At 43.4% G+C, this 18,507-nt stretch overlaps 1 protein-coding gene across 1 annotated transcript in view; it reads left to right on the top strand.

The window, feature by feature from the left end:
- The window catches only part of LOC101951919 (uncharacterized), a 64,315-nt gene extending 46,351 nt beyond the window's left edge, over positions 1–17,964 (top strand). Inside the window, exons 7-8 of the mRNA XM_065583774.1 lie at positions 7,484–7,628; positions 9,042–17,964. Coding sequence (XP_065439846.1) covers positions 10,873–11,988 — 1,116 coding nt within the window. The 5' untranslated portion in view covers positions 7,484–7,628; positions 9,042–10,872 and the 3' untranslated portion in view covers positions 11,989–17,964. The remainder of the gene's footprint in view (positions 1–7,483; positions 7,629–9,041) is intronic.
- The last annotated feature ends 543 nt before the right edge of the window (positions 17,965–18,507 follow it).

The raw sequence follows: 18,507 nt of genomic DNA, 5'->3' as shown, positions 1-18,507 counted from the left end.
CCGCCAATCATACTTCATTTGAAAATAGGGTTAATAAAAGTGCAAAAATGCATCTTCTTCAAAACTACCTAGTATTAAAGGCATGTGAAATTTGTCACACATCTGGGATGTAGTGGAGTGCACCCTTTCACAGGTTTCACAAATAGGCAAGGGGGGGAAAAAAGAGAAAATACCTTATGGCTGCTGCTATTTTGTAAGTTTTGTTTATTGTGCAGAACATCCTTTTCTTCTTCTTCTTTTTTTTTTTTGCCATTGGAAGCTGCTTTTAACGTAATGAGAACTCTAAAAGGAGTGCAGCATGGTGTGGGAGGTAGGTCAAAAGTTCAAATTCATCTTCCCTGACTTGTTCTCTGTGACTCGTACCCACTTGATAAGTAACACTCGGGGGTGCATTTTCAAAGCGTTGCACGGGGGGATTTAGCCATCTGACCCCCATTAAGGTTGATGGGAAATCCTGTGGCTGTATTGCCACGCACAGCATTTATCCCTACCCTGCTTCACACTAAAGAAACCTTGAAAGGAAGAGTGGGGAAGACAACAAGGACATCAGGAAAAATCTGTAAACTCTCCATTTCTTCTTTTCCAGTTTTTAGTTCCCTTTTACTAAAATATTTAATTCAGCCCTTATTGCTAATATTGCTGCTGACTTTCATCTTCTGTGGTTTTCACTCCCTACATTGCTACACAGTGAACAATAAAGTACATTCTCAATCCCTCTTCCCTAATTAGTTTCTTACATATGTTTTCTTAATCATCCAAAATCTTTGAGGGAGATCAAAAACATTTGGATTGCTGGGTTTCAGATGAATACAGGAGTGAACCAATGTGTGTGTTCTTATGGGGCATGATCTAAGCCCATAGAAAGACTCCTATTGATTTCAGTAGGGGGATTGGATCAGACCCTTAAAGCCAGATTTGTATGTCCTTCCTCATTTTGGGGTAGTAACGTACTGCCCCAAGTAATCCCATAAAGTCGCTCCACTAGGTGCATTCCACTAGCACCTTGAGTTCTTGGTCCTTATCTTCAAGGCATTCCATGGTCTGGGCATTGGATAGCTAAAGATTGCCTAAAACTCTGGGATGGAGGTTGTGGTTGACACCTCTGATCCTCGGGCATAATGGAATGTTTTCAGGTAAAAACAAAGCTCATTTGTGCAGGAGAAAGAGCTTTCTCGGGGGCCAGTCCGAGGCTGTGAAACAACCCCTGCCACCGTATCTCAAGAATTACAAACATCACCACCAAGGTCCACTTCTTTGACCTGGTCTTCTCTAATACAAACACACAGCAGTGGGTATGTTAAACTAAAATAACCACCTTCCCCCCACCCCAAAGAAAACCCTACCAAAACAAAGCACTGCAGTGTATGCACAATACTCCTTCTGTGAGGAAGATGAGAGGGAAGAAGGACCCACACCTGACAAATGTTAGTCATGGCACTTGATGCATTACTGGAAAGATGCTCAATACTACGTTGAGGAGGGTGGTATAAAAACCTGAATAGACAGAAGAATATTAGCTTTCCCATCCTAACAACTGACCACAGAAAAGCCAAAAAAGATGCCCTTGCTTGATGTTCAGCCTTTTCTATCCTTGCCCCTGCAACTTTCTTTTGAACTAGATTAATAGATTTTCTGCATAACCTGCATGAGGGAATGGTCTGCAGACACTCTTTTTTCATATATACTTTTATTGCTTAAATATAAAGATGGGTAAGATTAATATATTAGACAGATGAAATCCTATAACCTGCCTCCTCTCTCCTCTGCCAGAAAAATCAAATACAGACATTGGGTCAGACCCACCGCTAGTATAAATTGATAATGTTCCATTGAAGTCAATGGAGTGGTTATTTTACACAAGCTGAAAATCTAACCCATAATATACACATATATTTAAAAACAAATCATAAATAAGCAACAGAAAACAATGAAAGCAACTGTAGATTTGTTTCAGGATACAGAAGTACATTGAATAATATAATACATCATCTAAAATGTAAGTCACAAACATTGGACCTAATCAAATATATTAACATTAGTCATAAACCTCTAAAAAGGCCTGGATGGTTTCTGTCCTCTTATTACAGTGATAAGTTATTTCACTTAAACCTTTTTGTACCAATATGATATGTTCTACAGTGTGATGGATTTCCATTTTTATAAGCTTTGTCTCTTAATAGTATGGAGTACCTCTATCACAGGAACTTTTTGTTGGTTTTAGAAATACCATTTAAGGTAGCCATATGAACAAGAATAAAAAGGGCTGGATCTTGATGCAGATCACTATTTGATATTCGATTAATACTATTTCTAATAAGTTGGAATGTACAGATATTTTGACACTTGTAAAACAAATACAGTATTGTGCCACTTGGTGGCCCTCAGTTTCAGAACCAGTATACTGGATACCACTATAAGGATGCTATCCGTATCCTATGTGTCAAAATATGACCTGAAAACTATTTTTGCCATAATTGCTCTATCTTAAATTTCAGAGTTTGAAATCTAACCCGGATGGTACATGCTGGGTGTCCGTCTGATCCTGATAAGTGCTGAGCATCTGCAATCTGATTTCAGTGGAGGCTGCAGATGCCTTAGCGCTATTCTGGATTAGGCCCTATTGCTCCGTATCCCATGACTGAATATTGAAAGACAAAATTTTATTTTGCGATCTACATGGTAGAACTTAACACTGATGTTTCTCTCCTCCCTTCCAATTATTAATCCCTTGCTGTTCCATATTTAACTGTTCCATCACTCACATTTGAACAAAAATAGTTATACATTGGTCACTCTTTATTTTGTGTGTACTTCAAAACTGGTCTATTGAAGAATGCCTGCCTATTTAGACTCATTTTTTTAATTCTACTGAATTCTTTACCTGCAGCTATTTCTACTGTTGTGGGTTATGTATACATCCTTTAGTCTCCATTTTCTGTGCAATTTCCACATTAATGTAAGGAATATTGGAGAGACTCACTCAGAGAAGGGTTCTGTCTCCAGTTGAGATAGTATATGAGAATCGCCACAGAGACCCAAGCATTTCAACACGTGGCCGGAGAGATTCCTGCTCACTTCTGGATCGTGAGCGTATTTTCTGTCTAGTGTTATCACTACCGTGCCCTTCGGACATCACCCTTTAGTGTTACTGCTAAGAGCACCAGCATCTGGGGACAAGACTCCTGAGAAGAACGGCACTGCATTTGGTGCCACCCTGAACACCTTAAAGTCACACAGGCCCAATTTGTGCCTTTAGGTCTAGCCCTGAGACATGGGCAGTGCACAGGCCCATTGCCCATAGTGGCAGCACCAGGAGGCTTTGTACCTCAGAGGGTTTCTCTACACTGCAGCTGGAAGCATGCTTCCCAGTACCAGTAGCAGACGTAGTGCACTAGCAGGAGAGGTGCTAGCACAACTAGCAATATAGCTGGGGGGTGGGGTGGGGGAAGAGTAGCATAGGCGGTGGCTTTGGCTAGCCACCTGAGTACAAACCCACCCGGATCTCCAGGGTACGTACTCAGGCGGGTAGCCCGAGCCACCATCCATGCTACCCCTGGCTACGCTGCTAATTTTAGGGTGCAAGCTCGAGAAGCGCTAGCATTGGTAGGTCTATGCAAGCTGGGAATCATACCTCCCAGCTCAAATAGAGATGTATCCTAAGGCTCCCTTGATGCACCGAGGAGAAGAGTATTTTGCTACAGCCCTTAAAAAGTCGGCTCACCTTCCCCCTGTGCTTATTCATCTGGACAACTCTACTCACCAGCTCTTCCTACTCCTGCTCTTCCCTGCCCTCTAGCTGCGGGGTCCAAACATCAGATGGATAGCCCGGGCTCACCCCTCTCATGTTTGGAACCATGATCCAGTGCTAACATGGTCTTACTCTCCTTTGCACAGTCACATTAGACCCATGTACAAGCTAGCCCTGGGGTAAGCGGGTACAAATCCCACGAAAGTATATGAAAGTCAGCCCATTTGGTACAGGGCTGCACATGGCCCTGAGTTTGCTTTTTATCTATAGTTATTATGACATGGACAACCACATTATCAGTCCAAGCCAAGAACTCCCTTCTCTTCGTGTGTCATTATATAATGCCTGCATCTGTAACTTTCACTCCATGCATGTGAAGAAGTGGGGTTTTTTACCCACAAAAGCTTATGCCCAAATAAACCAGTTAGTCTTTAAGGTGCCACCGGACTCCTTGTTGTTTTAATTAGTTCCATTGGTTTTCACTGGGGACTGCTCATGTGAGTAAAATTGTCAGGATTTGGGAACTGTTGGCCAAAAAGGAGTGGAAAATCTAAGTAAAAGTGATTCTTTATATTGGTATCTCTATTCCACTGTTTTCTATCTTTTAACATTTAAAAGATTCTTTCCTTCACTTCAAACCAAGGATAAACAATACATACACACCATTCCATTTGGTATTTGAATACTATCTCATTATTTTTAACAGCAAATGGTGCAGTGTCAGATTCATACAGGGCAGGTGAAGAAGTTAAATATAACCGCAAATGCCCAGCAATATTGCATATTGTCATTGTACATAAGCAGCAGCCTGGATGATTTTAGTCCACTTTTTCATCGCATATGTTTTTAGAGTAAAGTTAAGTTAAACTGAATTCAGCAGCAGATCTACAAAATCAGTTCCATTCAATAAGAATACACAATAAGAGCTTGGTGAAAATTTTTAAATATGTTTCTTAAAATTAATAGTTTATTTGGTGACACTGCAAACTATATTTGACTTTTTGTAATTATAAAATTTGATGCAATTTTCAGATTGAAAAATCTATCATTCCCTTACAGTAGTTGCCAGGGAGCTTTTGATTAAAACATGTATAATGATGATGAGAAAAGAGGCAAAGAATTATTCAGAAACAAAATAATAGGATGGGATTTTCAAAAGTGCTCAGTGTTGGTTTAACTCTGTTCATCTTAATGCCAATAGGAGTTTTTTACTTTAATGTGAGTGGAGTTAGGCCAGCACGAAGGGCTTTTGAAATTCTCACCTGTAGGCTTTGGGTCAAGCTTTTAAAAATGAACCTGTTTTTCATTCACAGTCTATAGGCACAAATAATTGCAGTCTTAATACAGATTTAGTATCTGATTATGATGTAAATTAGGTAATTGGATCCTAAATTGCACATGAAAATAATTGTGTGCATAAAATTGTCCCTCAGTTATTTCCACCTGCAAAATTATGGATGAAAATATGAAGGCCCATTTTATCTGTTGCCCAAAAGATAAAAGTATACAAAGTGTCTTTTAGGGGGAAATGTATCTGTTACACATTAGCGATTATAGAGCTGGTTAGAAACTTGAATTTCCATTCTGCAATAAATTCTGACATTTTGAAAACAAATTTGTTGCAAATCAGAACAAAAAGCCAAAATTTCCTGTGAAAAATTCAAAAATATTTCAGTTTGGGACTATCCAATCACTTCATTTCACTAATGGAGAATTGTTTTGTTTTGATAATGTCAAAACATTTCATTTTGATAAGTGTGAAATGCTTCACTTTGATAAGGTAAAACATTTCATTTTTACTTTATTGATTCAGTTAATTTTTTTACCTTTATTTTAAAATATTAAATATAATACATAGAGATCATACATCATATTAAATATTTTACTAAACATAAAAGTCAAAATGAATTAAAATGATGAATTCAAAATTAAACATTTTGACGTTACTGAAATAAAATGAGAGCGTTGAAATGATTTGTTGAAAAATTTCTCAAAATTGACACCTTTCCTGCAAAGCATTTTGATTTTGACAAAACTGCATTTTTCAATGGAAAACACTTTTGGTTTTTGACCATCTCTAAGCTATTACAAGAACAGGTGAAAATTTTACAGACAATAAACAAGCCCTGTATAAACATCACATTAGTAGAACTAAAACTATACCCCAAAGCAGCTTTCATTTGACTGGGAAAGGTCTGAGCATATCCCTAACAAAATAATACCCATTCTTACAGATGTCCAAGACTTGAACTTGGCTGGCAGTGCTAGTCTGGCTCCCCCAGAAGTTTGAGTATGTTCTGAATAAAATGTTCTTCAATATATGCTTTGAGTTCAGGAGATGTATTGCACTGAATGAGCTGCTATGGCTTCAGCAGAAGTCTGAAGGTATAATCTGTCATGCTCTAAGAACCTTCAGTGGGGGGATTGTTTTTCCATCCCAGGCAGATTATTTGGAGAAATAGGCCATTCCTGCATTTTTTTTATTTCTGTGGAGCTCTCATTAAAGTCAATGGGAATTTGATTTGTGCAAGAGCTACAGGATTAGGCCAGTAGATGGTACAAAGCCTTGGCTAACTATCCCAGAATGATAAATAGGCCTACAGGAAACATCTGGTCAGTACTCAAATCATTGTCACCAGGTGGTCAGGGGCTTCCATCATCTTTCAGTGACCAATTGTTTTATTTTTGCCTGCAGAAATTCCAGTGGCACTACATCCAATGAAGAACATGGATTCCACGTAGGGCTAGAATGTCAAAGGCTCTTGAAAGCTGGTCCAATTTCCACTTTGCCAGACATTATGACAATGTAGTGAAAACTAATTTTGGATAATGAGCAGTCAGCAAGAACAAAGCATCTTATAAGTATCTGTTGAGAATATAGTTGAACCCACTTAAGCAAGATTTGGATCATCAGAAAGCCTTTTTCATGGGACAAACCTCAGGGAGCCAATTATCTTTTTCTCTTAAGTTGAATTAGTATTTTGTCCCTTTAGTGGGACCATTGTAATTGCTCAAGAGGACGGGTGGGATAATGCTAGCCCATAAGGCCTTGCTAATTAGATTTAGAGATGTTAACGTGGTGATTCAGGTTACAAGATGCTGGTGGGTTTTATTCTCTACTTGTCTCACACAGTGGCAGCTAGGAAGGAAATCCATATTAATGTGTTGCTCTTTAATACTAATATGAATGTTTTGATCTTTTAAATTGGTACAGTATTGCAAGATAATTAATTTTGTGCAGTAATATCTGGTACATAAATGTAATCATGATTAAGCTGAATGAACTGAATTGCAGAGATGTGGCAGAAATATCATTTGGATAAACTTAGTTTAACTGGAACTGCTGCCTAATTAGGATGAATTGGAATCTATCAAAGCATCTTGCATGAAGAGGCTTCTGCTGTACATAGAATTCAAATGGCTGAGTTCATTCAGAACTTGCAAAGACAGAATGCTATATCTTTATGGTTTCTGCCTCCTCACAGTTAGAAGATGCTATGAGAATCTCCCAAATAAACTATAGCAGATTGCCTCACCTTTAGCTACATACATCGCTTTCCCCCACAGGTTGAAATAAAGCAGTGACCTCTGAGTTAAGTGTAGGGGCAGATCCTTTGCAGAAGATAAGAACTTTTGGAGGGTGATACTGATAATGCTTGCACAATCTTTTTTGTGTGATAAGAAACTGACTTTTTCCATTTCTGTTTTTCTTCTTGCTCATCTTATGCTTAAAAGAACACTTTGAAAGCATCAAATGCCAGGTGAATGTCATCAAGTTCAGAATGATCCCTGTGCTCCAGCATGGATTTGAATACAAAATCCTTTTAGACTTGTGGCTCAGCAATTTCCACAACAGCTCTTTGAAACCATGTATACCAAGGTTAGTTTTTGCATTTATTCATGATCACGTTTCTCCTTCGGTTGTTTCACATTCATTTTTAGAACATGTCTCTTCAACAATATGAGCGGCATCAATATATAGTCATTATAGCTGTGCTTGGCATTTACCACGTCACTCTAATATTATTTCTCACAGTGCAAGGTGTGTATATGTGTGAGCATCTATTGCAGGATTAATACTGACTACATGCCAGGGTTTGTTGTTACTAGACTAAATCTTCCTGCCTGAATCTCCGACATAATCACACTGTAAAGTATTTTCTGTATCCTGTGACTGTGATGATTCTTGCTATCAACTAATGGTCAAATAATCAATACGTTTAAAAAATAGGGCCAAATTCTTGTCTTTCAGCCTGTGCAACCACTTTGCAGTCCCAGGAGGGAAGTAAAGACAGATTTTGTTCCATAGAATTTTAGTGAAGGCAGATAACCGTAGGTTCACCTAGTCCATCCTTTCCTATAGTTGAACAAATCCTGTCTTCCAGCAGCTACACATAGTATGTTGTCAGTACTTCAGAAAAGCACTTGGCTGTTCTTGACTGCTTTTATGATGGATGTTACATGGCCTGTATGGAGTGGTGCAGAGTTATAGTGTGTGCGCATATGTAACATGGATGCTTCACTTTTTGTTTATTTCACAGGGCAAGCAAGGTGTGCTAACTGTTTTTTTCCATTTTTGTCTTGCAAGTGCTGTCACAGTTCTTTGTTAAAAGTCAGCTGGTTTGTTGGTTTAAAATGTGTTGAAAAGAAAAATATAGGTCAAGTTTAAAGTGATTTTTATTAATAAATAATATTTAATTATATAATGGAACTGATCAGTGAGACACACAAAATAATACAGTAACTCCTCACTTAACATCCTCCCACTTAACATTGTTTCAAAGTTACATTGGTGCTCAATCAGGGAACGTGCTCGATTAAAGTTGTGTAATGCTCCCTTATAACGTCGTTTGGCTGCCTGCTCTGTCCACTGCTTGTAAAATTCTGTGGAAGAGCAGCATCTTTACAAGGGAGCATTGCACAAGTTCCTCTTCTCCCCCCATCCCCACAGTGCTTCCCCCGCCACCAAACAGCTGTTTGGCGGCGCTTAGGACTTTCTGGGAGGGAGGGGAAGGAGTGGGGAAGCGCTGTGTCTCCACTCCTCCCCCTCCCTCCCAGAAAGTCCTAAGCGCTGCCAAACAGTTGGCGGCGCTTAGGACTTTCGGTGGGTGGGGGAGGAGCGGGGATGTGGCATGCTCCGGAGAGGAGGCGGAGTGTGGGGTGGGAAGAGGTGGGCCTGGAGTGGAGCGGGGACAGGATTTTATCTTAAATGATCAAATTAATAAAATATATATTGTATAACTTATATATTCTGTGTTTTAAAGAAACATACTAATAAGTAATGCATTTATAGAACATATGAAACAAAGAGGAATACATTATGGTGGAAAAGATGAGGGAAAATAAATAGGAGAATGGGAAATCAGAATGAATTGATGAGAAAGAGAAGACACAATGGTCCCAAATTATTTCACACTGGTAGGTATGATTTTAATTTATAAATGCTTATATAGTAACCTGTTGGAATTATTTTTGGAAATTATAATGACATGGGAAAAAGTCAAGCTATTATAACAAAAATCACTTTGTAGCTGGACAGCCACATTATTGAATTGAATTGAAATCCTCACTTTAGTTTTAATTTCTCTCTGGACTGGGACTAGAGAGCAAGCAGATTATAGGGTGTGCTTTTGGTGTGAGAAAGCAGAAGAGGAAGGGCCTGATTCTGCAAACACTTTCTCATAGTAGTAACATGACACCTGATAGACCTGGTGGGTGAGGTAATATCTTTTATTGGGCCAACTTCTGTTGGTGAGAGAGACAGGCTGTTGAGCTACATAGAGCTCTTTTTTTCAGGTCTGGGAAAGGCACTCAGAATGTCACAGCTAAATACAAGGTGGAACAGAAGTGGCCATCTTGAATGTGGGCCCTTGATCTCAGCTGACAAGTGATCTCAGTGGTAAGAATTATGTCTGGTTGTTAGTGTTCACAGGATGAGGCCTTCCATTCTTAAACCCTTATAAATTGAATGACAGAATGCAGACTTTCTAATTGACACTATTCTCCTGAACACCTGAGAGACCGGATAAGTCATTGTGATATTGCAGTGGCCTGTTACCCATTGATCCTGTCCCGTGAACACCTAATTTCGCAGGTCCCATCCTCTCTGTGGCCAATCCACCCATCTGAAGTGGGCCGCTTAAATACTGACTCAGTCTGCATTACTGTTGACTCCTCTAAATCCCTGCCTCACCTGTCTCAATACCCTTTAAACCCCGAAGCAGAGGCTGGCATTGCTCCGGTCATGACCGCCCTGCAGGAACAAGGCATTATTGTCCCCTGCTCCAGCCCTTGTAACACCCCTATCCTCCCAGTTCGAAAAGCTGATGGTAAATCGTGTCGGTTTGTTCAGGATCTTCGAACCGCATTGTTATACCCGCCTTTCCTGTTGTCCCTAACTCAGCAATGATTCTGGCTTCTATCCCACCAGGTGCAACTCGTTTTACTGTTGTTGATTTGTGCTCTGCTTTTTCTGTCCCGGTTCACCCTGACTCCCAGTATCTTTTTGCCTTTTCTTACAAGGGGCAGCAGTACACATGGATCATGCTCCCTCAGGGGTATACAGAAAGCCCATCTTACTTTTCCCAAGCATTAGCCCGAGACTTTGCTGACCTTGTTTTTCCATCCAGGTCCACACTAGTCCAATATGTAGATGATCTACTCCTCTGTTCCCCTTCGTTGTCTGCCTCAGAAACTGATTCTTTAGTGCCCCTTACTGCCCTAGCAAAGAAGGGTCACAAGGCTTCTCGCTCTAAGCTACAGCTCTGTCAGGCCTCTGTCACATACCTTGGCTTTCTCCTCTCCCAGGGTTACCGTACACTTTCTCCCACCCGCGTCCAAGCTATCCTCAGTTTTCCCCAACCCCGCTCCCCATGCCAGGTCCGAAAGTTTTTGGACATGGCTGGATTTTGCAGGCAATGGATTCCCCAATATGCCTCCCTTGCAAAACCTCCCCAGGAACTCACTCGAGTCTCTGTGCCTGACCCCATGCTGTGGCCCCCTGAGGACGACTCTGCCTTTGTTTTCCTCAAACAGGGTTCGCCTTAGAGCTACCTGACTATTCTAAGCCTTTTACCCTTTTCTGCCACGAACAATCTGGGTGTGCACTGGGAGTCCTCACTCAGATGCACAGAGACAAAAACTGCCCAGTGGCTTATTTCTCTGCCACTTTGGACCCTGTTGCCCAAGGCTTACCCCGCTGCCTGCATGCTGTGGCTGCCGCATCGCGCCTAGTCGAAATGTCCGAATCCCTTGTCCTCCGCTCTCCTCTGACCCTCATGGTACCTCACTCTGTGGAAACCCTCCTGCTACAATGTAACACAGGCCACCTCTCCTCCGCCCGCCTTACCAGGTATGAACTTTTACTGCTGTCGGCTTCGTATATCACCATAAAGCGTTGTTCTCAGTTAAACCCTGCCACTCTCCTTCCTTTGTCTGATGATGGTGATCCCCACGACTGCCTTGCAACTGTCTCTGCTGTTACCGTCCTGCACTCTGACCTTTCTGATGTCCCTCTCCCTAACTCTGACCTTGTTTTGTTTACTGATGGTTCCTGTTTTCAAGACAACCAAGGTCGTCTCCTTGCAGGATACGCTGTAGTGTCGCTCTCTGAAACTCTAGAAGCTGCGCCTTTTCCTTCTGTAACCTCAGCGCAAGTTGCCGAATTAGTTGCCCTCACCCGTGCCTGCTTTTTGGCAGAGGGATGCTCCGCCACCATTTACACTGACTCCCGCTATGCTTTGGGGGTTGTACATGACTTTGGCACCCTCTGGCAAGCTCGGGGTTTCCTTACCTCCGCCGGTACCCCTATCAAAAATGGCCCCTACATCGCTGCTCTCCTGTATGCATTTTTATTTCTGTCTGCCCTAGCTATTGTTAAGTGCCCAGGCCACTCGATGGCGGATACTGATGTTACTAAGGGTAACACATTTGCTGACGCCTCTGCTAAACATGCTGCTGCCATAGAACCTTCCCCAGATGCATTCCTAGGTTCCCTTTCTGTTTCTATACCATCGCCATCCCTCACTAACCTCACCCTGCTCCAAGACTCTGCCCCAGAAGCCAAAAAGGACTCCTGGGTTGCCCAGGGTTGCTCTCTACATCCTGATTCCCTTTGGCGTTCGCCTATTGGTGTCTTTGTGGCCCCCTTTTCACTCTACCCATCACTGGCCGCCCTGCTACATGGTGTTTCACATGTCGGAAAGGAGGGGATGGTCTCTGCTGCTGCCTGGTGGATGTAAAACCGTGACTGCAGTTCCCTCAGTTGAGGTTGTCAGAACCAGAAGGGTCTTGCCTCCAACATGCACCTCTGGTGGCGCCTGTTCCTTGGCTGCTGGTGTCTTAAGGTCTGGGGAGTCCACAATGACAATTCTTTTATCCAGCAGCAAGTGTGGATAGCTCAGACCCTTAATATTTCTAATTGCTGGGTCTGCAGCCACATCCCAGCCCACTCTCAAGCTGGTGTTCCTGTCCTGGCAATCTCACTCAATTCCCCAGACCTCACTGGAGGACCTTGTCCATTTAAACAAAACATGGAACAGCAATGACACTTGGGAAGCAGTGGAAATAAATGTATCTAAATGGATAAGTGCGGTGGAGGGAAAAGGTCATTGATGTTGGGTATGTAATGGGACAGGGCTGGATCTGGGAAAAAGCCGTTGCCTTTGGCATATTGTGGCCAATGGTGTATGGGATTATTCGAACAAATCTAAAGAGTTTATTTCCTCGTATGGGTATTGTAGTTTTGAGAGTGCATTTGCTCCAACCCCTCTGACAGAGACCAACACCTACAAGATCTTCACCAAGCATTCTCAAAACTACGATACCCGCACGAGGAAATAAAGAAACAAATCAACAGAGCCAGACGTGTACCCAGAAGCCTCCTGCTGCAAGACAAGCCCAAGAAAGAAGCCAACAGAACTCCACTGGCCATCACCTACAGTCCTCAGCTTAAACCTCTCCAATGCATCATCAGTGATCTACAACCCATCCTGGACAATGATCCCTTGCTTTCACAGACCTTGGGAGGCAGGCCAGTCCTCACCCATGGACAACCCGCCAACCTTAAGCATATTCTCACCAGCAACCACACACCACACCATAGCAACTCTAACTCCAATCCATGCAACAAAGCTCAATGCCAACGCTGCCCACATATTTACACCAGTGACACCATCACAGGACCTAACCAGATCAGCTACAACATCACCGGTTCATTCACCTGCACATCCACCAATGTTATATACGCCATCATGTGCCAGCAATGCCCCTCTGCTATGTACATCGGCCAAACTGGACAGTCCCTATGTAAAAGGAAAAGAGCTCTCCAACCTGGAGACTTTCATAAATAACCAACCCTCCACAAAAACGGACTTTACTAAAATAAGACAGGAGAGCTACATTACACACTTCACCTCTCTACAAAGATTTTGATAAATATCCTTTCAAATAAAAGCGCTGAGTTTTGCATCTTTTACTCCTGAGTGGTGCAGATTCATGCAAGCAGGCTGTGATGCGGTGTTCATCCCTTCAGGCCTTGTTTGGGGATAAGTTATGCCAATTTACCTATAGGCTGCACCTGGAGGAAAGCCAGGAAATGTTAAGGCCTAATTGGCCTAATCTTCATCTCTAGGCCTTGTGTGGGGTGGAAACCCCATCACACAGGCCCACAAGCGTAAGTACAATTCAGATCTGAGTAAGGGTTGCAGCACTAGGTCCATAAAATATCAAGTCAGCCAGCTATCTCTCACCAACATCGAAATGTGTTTGGCCCAGATCCTCAAAGGTATTTAGGTACCTAGGCTAATATATACGAAAGGGACTTAGGCATAGGATGATCAGTGTCACAACACCTAACTTTTAGGCCCCTAGGCAAAGCGATAAGCACCTTTGAATGCAATCCACAAAGCCAGCATGCTAGGAGCCACCTAAGCCAGCCAGCGGGAGATGCAGACAACAGGGGCATATCCTAAGTCCCACGCTTCTCTCAGAGTTCAGCACCTACCTCTGCTAGAGATCCATGAACTGAGGTAAGAAAGGCATTAGGCTGCCTAGGTGGTGAATGGGCCTGATTTGACAGGTGTGCTCAGATGCCACCAACTGGATCAGGACTTTTAGATGAGTTTACACAAATCAGCTGGGGGGTGGGGGGGGAAGAGGGACAGAGAGCAGCTCTCTTATAACCTTTAGCCTAGTGGTTAGAGTACTCACCCAAGCTGTGGAAGAGAACCCCCACCCATTCAAGTCCCCCCACCCCCAACCTCCTAAGAGGAAGCAGGGATTTGAACAGGGATCAGCCACATCTGAGGTGAGAACCCTAATCACTATGGTATGGAATATCCTGATATGGGGCTCCCTCAGTCTCTTCTATTAAAGTTTTTCAACTTAAATTAAATAATTATACATTAATTGGGCTAGACAAAGTTAAATGACACTACAGCTTAGTGATTAGAGCACTCACCTGAGTGATGTAGATCCCTGTTAAAATTCCTTCTCTTCATCAGGCAGAGGAGGGACTTGAACTGGGGGTCTCCCACATCCCATAACCACTAAGCTAAAGGTTACAAAGGAAGGTTCCCTCCACCACCTGCAACTGTTGTGTTAACTCACCTAATGGGCCCAATCCAGTAAGCGGCCTCTGGGCATGCCTACCTGATCAGGCCCAGCATGTAATTTAGGTGGACAAATGCCAGTCTTCCCTGGTTTGTGGATCAGTCTGGAGCATAGTCAGGAGATAGCGTCTGGGCACCTACGGTGAGGCAGCAGAGCACATGCACACAGGCAGAAATGTAGGCACCTAGGGTACTCCCTCTGCACATGATTCGGCACTGAATTAGTTTAGGAATGAAAAGGGGTGAGCAGCAGTCAAAGGGGAGTTTTGGAGATCTCAGAGGGGCCTAAAAATGGGACTTAGGCACTTAAGTACCTTTGTGGATCCCACCTTTAACTCCTGTAAAAGTTAGATTTGTTAGACCACTCTGTTTATTAGCACAGTGCTCTGCTAATACATTCAGATAACGTGAGCACCATACAAGACCCACACTACCTTATTTTATACAGATAAAAAGGGTGCGAACTTAACAAGAGGACAAAAAAAGCAGAACTTACAAGTTTACCTGAGGCTAGACATACATATTCAATTTCCTTACTAACTTTTACAGATCTCCGGCTAATGTTCCAACATTAGCTTAAGCGGACTCACTGTTTATGCCGTAATGTTCCTTTTCCTGACACCTGTATTTCAACATTCCTTATTTCTGCTTAAAGATACATACAGCATTTCTTTAATCCATTCTATTTTTACAATATAATTCATCCTACTTTCACAATCCCTCCTTTTGGTCAAGCTACGCTATGACCAACAATTACTGGGTTCCACATATTAACCATTCTTTATCTCTTTGTTCATCAGCGATATTCAAAATCATATTAGCACTCTGTTTTGGGGCAGTCACCTGGGTGGCATACCTTACACAATTCTGGATACAACAGGAGATTAACTGAAAACATACAAAAATCATTAGGATTCCAAACGGGATAGTCAGGGCTCCCTAAAACAATCAGTTTCCTATGCCAGAGAAATTGAACAGGTTACTTAGCCACTTCCATAAAGAACTCGGCTCTTCATGGGGAAAATATGCAATTTGTTCTAAGTGGCTAGCGCGATCTATTACCTCATTGGTGTCGTCAGGTATAAACACACAACATTCTTTTCCAATGAGAGCACAGGTCTTTCCTTTGGCCACCAGCACTATGTCCAATGCTTGACGGTTTTGGAGGACCATCTGTCGGATTGCCCCTGTTTCTTTGGCCAGGGCTCTTAAACTCTCTCCAGTTTCATTTGCCATTATTTCAACTACTGCTTGTAACCTCAGAAGCCTTTTTGCATGGTGTATTACTCCCCCAAGTGGGATAAGGGAACTGCCAATGGCCTCTTCCCAGGTTAAGGGACTTACGTTATTTACATACCATTGGGCATCTGGTAAGTCCCTTCTTCTTCGCCTGAAATTACGGAGGCGTTCTCGTGGGAAGGACCCTAGCACTCGGAATTCTGGGAAGAGTCGAGCGGGATAACAGATACCTGACCAGTTAGCTGGTATCGCAGTATAAGCTTTGGTCCCACAAACCCAATGATGGCCTATTAAGGCCGGGAAGCGTCGGCTGCACCCATTTGTCACATAGGTGCCTGCAAAGGAGGAGTAATATCCTCCAAAGGGCACAGGGTAATTCTCCTTACGAGGAGTGGTGTTATTTGCATGGCATTGAAAGATTGTATTGTTTTCACTAAGGTTACTGTAGGGGGAACATGAGATAGAAAAATCAATTTGATCCCAGGTCGAGAAAAAATTCATATCCCCATATGCGGCCCACCACTCTTTAGTTTTGTTCGAATAATCCCATACACCATTGGCCACAATATGCCAAAGGCAACGGCTTTTTCCCAGATCCAGCCCTGTCCCATTACACACCCAACATCAATGACCTTTTCCCTCCACCACACTTTATCCATTTATTTCCACTGCTTCCCAAGTGTCATTGCTGTTCCATGTTTTGTTAAATGGACAAGGTCCTCCAGTGAGGTCTGGGGAATTGAGTGGGATTGCCAGGACAGGAACACCAGCTTGAGAGTGGGCTGGGATATGGCTGCAGACCCAGCAATTAAAAATATTAAGGGTCTGAGCTATCCACACTTGCTGCTGGATAAAAGAATTGTCATTGTGGACTCCCCAGACCTTAAGACACCAGCAGCCAAGGAACAGGCGCCACCAGAGGCGCATGTTGGAGGCAAGACCCTTCTGGTTCTGACAACCTCAATTGAGGGAACCGCAGTCACGGTTTTACATCCACCAGGCAGCAGGCGCTAGGCTTGCTACTGCTTCTTCTTGCGCCTTGCTTTAGGTCGTCGTCTGCTTCTGGCAATCCTTACGAGAGCATAGATTGTAAGGTATTGCAGGCTGTTCCTCTACGTCTTCTTCTGGAGTCAAAATTGACTCTGCGTGGTTCTGAGGTGATGATTGGTTCGCTGGGGATGGTGCCTTCTTACACTGCGAAGCATGTATCCATGCTGCGATGCCAGACAGTTTAACAGCCATCTGGGTAGTAAGCAGTACCTGATGAGGACCCTTCCACCAGGGCTCCAAGGCGTGTTTTCGATGATGGTGCCGTACGTAGACCCAATCACCTGGCTCGAGGTCATGGCAAGTGTCAGAGGTGGGTTCCGTTGGCCAGGCGGCTCAAACCTGTGAATGGAAGTGACTTACGGCTTGCATTAATCCCTTGCAATATTGAAGGAGCGTACTGTGAGTCAAGTTCAAGTCTGGGACTGGAGTAATGATAGCCATAGCTCGCATAGGGCGTCCCATAAAAATTTCAAAGGGACTCATTTTATGCCTTTGGGATGGAATGGATCGCATTTCCATAAGGGCCAATGGTAAAGCCGCTGGCCAGCTTAACCCTGTAGAGTCACAGATTTTAGCAAGCTTATTCTTAAGTACACCATTTCGTCTTTCAACTGCACCTGCGCTCTGTGGGTGGTAGAGACAGTGCAACAGGTGTGTGATATGTAATACACGATCCAGGTGTTGAACAAGTTGTCCGGTAAAATGTCTACCCCGATCACTGGACAGAGTGGCAGGAATTCCCTTGGCAGGCATAATATGATTTAACAAACATTTGGCAACAGACAGTGAGTCAGTCTTTCGACAAGGAAAGGCTTTGATCTAACCAGAAAATAAACATACCATAACCAAAATAAATTCATATTGTTGACACTTAGGCATTTGTACAAAAATCAAGTTGCCAATGCAAGAATGGTGCTTGGGGCAGGCCCCAGAACCCCTGAGCCACTTTTACAGGTTTACCAATATTGTGGCTTTGGCAAGTGGTACTGGCGGCACAGTGGCGGGTTGCAAAAGAGCTGAAATGGGGGGCCCCACCATCCTGCCTTAGTTACAGCAGAGACCATCCCCTCCTTTCCAACATGCAAAACACCGTGTAGCAGGGCGGCCAGCGATGGGTAGAGTGAAAAGGGGGCCACAAAGGCGCCAATAGGCGAACGCCAAAGGGAATCAGGATGTAGAGAGCAACCCTGGGCAACCCAGGTGTCCTTCTTGGCTTCTGGGGCAGAGTCTTGGAGCAGGGTGAGGTTAGTGAGGAATGGCGGTGGTATAGAAACAGAAAGGGAACCTAGGAATGCATCTGGGGAAGGTTCTATGGCAGCAGCATGTTTAGTAGAGGCATCAGCAAATGTGTTACCCTTAGCAACATCAGTATCCGCCATCGAGTGGCCTGGGCACTTAACAATAGCTAGGGCAGACAGAAGTAAAACTGCATACAGGAGAGCAGCGATGTAGGGGCCATTTTTGATAGGGGTACCGGCGGAGGTAAGGAAACCCCGAGCTTGCCAGAGGGTGCCAAAGTCATGTAGAACCCCAAAACATAGCGGGAATCAGTGTAAATGGTGGCGGAGCATCCCTCTGCCAAAAAGCAGGCACGGGTGAGGGCAACTAATTCGGCAACTTGCGCTGAGGTTACAGAAGGAAAAGGCGCAGCTTCTAGAGTTTCAGAAAGTGACACTACAGCGTATCCTGCAAGGAGACGACCTTGGTTGTCTCGAAAACAGGAACCATCAGTAAACAAAACAAGGTCAGAGTTAGGGAGAGGGACATCAGAAAGGTCAGAGTGCAGGACGGTAACAGCAGAGACAGTTGCAAGGCAGTCGTGGGGATCACCATCATCAGACAAAGGAAGGAGAGTGGCAG

This window comes from Chrysemys picta, chromosome 2 (assembly GCF_011386835.1).
Source record: "Chrysemys picta bellii isolate R12L10 chromosome 2, ASM1138683v2, whole genome shotgun sequence".
NCBI lineage: Eukaryota > Metazoa > Chordata > Testudines > Emydidae > Chrysemys > Chrysemys picta.
This window is presented reverse-complemented; position numbering and strand designations above follow the sequence as displayed.